The sequence below is a fragment of the Nanorana parkeri genome, unplaced genomic scaffold, assembly GCF_000935625.1.
Source record: "Nanorana parkeri isolate BGI_ZX_2015 unplaced genomic scaffold, ASM93562v1 scaffold1476, whole genome shotgun sequence".
Classification (NCBI taxonomy): domain Eukaryota; kingdom Metazoa; phylum Chordata; class Amphibia; order Anura; family Dicroglossidae; genus Nanorana; species Nanorana parkeri.
Genome location: NW_017307744.1, coordinates 194,873 through 196,513, shown reverse-complemented (window position 1 = coordinate 196,513; position 1,641 = coordinate 194,873). Strand labels below are relative to the sequence as shown.

Below are 1,641 nucleotides of genomic sequence, written 5' to 3'. Positions count from 1 at the left end.
TGGAAATGAGGTGCACTGCCCTTTACAATTCAAAGTACAGGAATCGCTATGAAGTTTTTTTGGTCAGGGTGGAGGAAGAGACATCACTGGAGGGGAGAGATCTTGAGAGGAATCATAATACGGGACTCCATGTTCCGGACAAGGGGAACTGCAACAAAAAAAGAAAAAAAAAAAGTGCATAAATCTACTACTACCTGAACAGTGGTATAAAAATCACCAACCTCCATTGCTTTACATACTTTTAATTAAATGGGATTCAGAAAATGCTTTTTACCTGTGTAATACACATTTTCATCCCATCCTCGTTTGGTCCATGCGGATTTCCTAGTTTCTTCTCTAGACTGTAGATCTTTGTAAGCTGACAAACAATAAATGTAAGGTGCTCTTATTAGTATGAGATGCTTTATATTACTTATGAAGGCTTAGTCTACATAAATCCAACTTTTTTAGTTGTGTGACCACAGGCAATTATAGTTACACTGACCAATGAGTGCTCGCCATTTGCAAGCAAAAATCAAAATACAGAGTGCAGGGCTGTACTGCTATAGGGAAGGAGCGTTCAGCCGTAAGGTAAGGTAACCCTTTTAAAGATTATGGACTATAAAAATCAACATTTTTTTTAGTGTCCAACCTCCTATAGGTAGTGTCATGGTTTATTCCCCAATAAACTCAAAAAAAAAAAAAAAAAAAGGAAAAAAGGAAAAAAAAAAAAAAAAGGTATTTTATGGCAACCAGTAATCCCCCAACACAAACAATTTTATTTGCCCATAGTGTTTTACTAGATTTACCCCAGAGGTGATGCACCACATATAACTCTCCAATCTGAGAAAAAAATCCTCCAACAGCCTCCTGATTCTCCTGACGATACTTTATAGCACGAGCCCTAAAGTTAGTAAAGAGAAAACAATTAGCTGGAATAGTAACGCAAGTATGGCTAATAAATGATACACTAACAAAAGTGCAAACTTTATTATACAGTGTATGTACAATAATTTGGTTTACCGACATGAAGTATTTTTTTCACCTACATAAGTAATAGGTAGTCAATTTCTAAGAATACCATAATCCAAACTAATAATTACATTTTAAAAACAAATACTTTATATTTACATCATAATAAAAAAGGCTCAAACACAAAAGTGCTGTGTCAGAGTACCTGATTAACATGCATGTTTTCCAAGAGAAATTTGCTAACCAATCGCTGGCCAGAATGAGCGAAGCGCGCTTTCACTATCGATTCCTCATAGGCGGAGTGCATTTGGTATCACTCCGCCTGTGACAGGAGCCGGCGCTATAGAGGAGGCATCGGCTTATGCGGCTCTGCTCCCTCCCGTGCGCCCCGATTCCTCTGGCGCTGGCTTTGTTGGCACCACTGATTCTCTCCCGCAGCTCTTCAAGTTCCCCCTTATGACACCACCGGCCCTGGGAATGGTCACAACTAGGTCTTATTTTCGGGGTAGGTCTTCTAGTACTATTTCTGGGAATTGCTAAAATATGTCTTCTTTTCGGGGTAGGTCTTATTTTCGGGGAAACAGGGTATTATACTGTGTTTCCCCGAAAGTAAGACCTACCCCGAAAATAAGACCTAGCGCTATCTTCAGGGATTTCTGTAATATAAGACCTACCCCGAAAATAAGACCC

The 1,641-nt window shown here is 39.2% G+C and overlaps 1 protein-coding gene across 1 annotated transcript in view; it reads right to left on the bottom strand.

Moving 5' to 3' along the window:
• The window catches only part of NIPSNAP1 (nipsnap homolog 1 (C. elegans)), a 19,238-nt gene continuing 17,597 nt past the window's right edge, over positions 1-1,641 (bottom strand). Inside the window, exons 8-10 of the mRNA XM_018570191.1 lie at positions 789-883; positions 275-358; positions 1-148 (exon numbers count right to left, since the gene is read on the bottom strand). Of these exons, the coding sequence (XP_018425693.1) occupies positions 84-148; positions 275-358; positions 789-883 (244 nt within the window). The 3' untranslated portion in view covers positions 1-83. The remainder of the gene's footprint in view (positions 149-274; positions 359-788; positions 884-1,641) is intronic.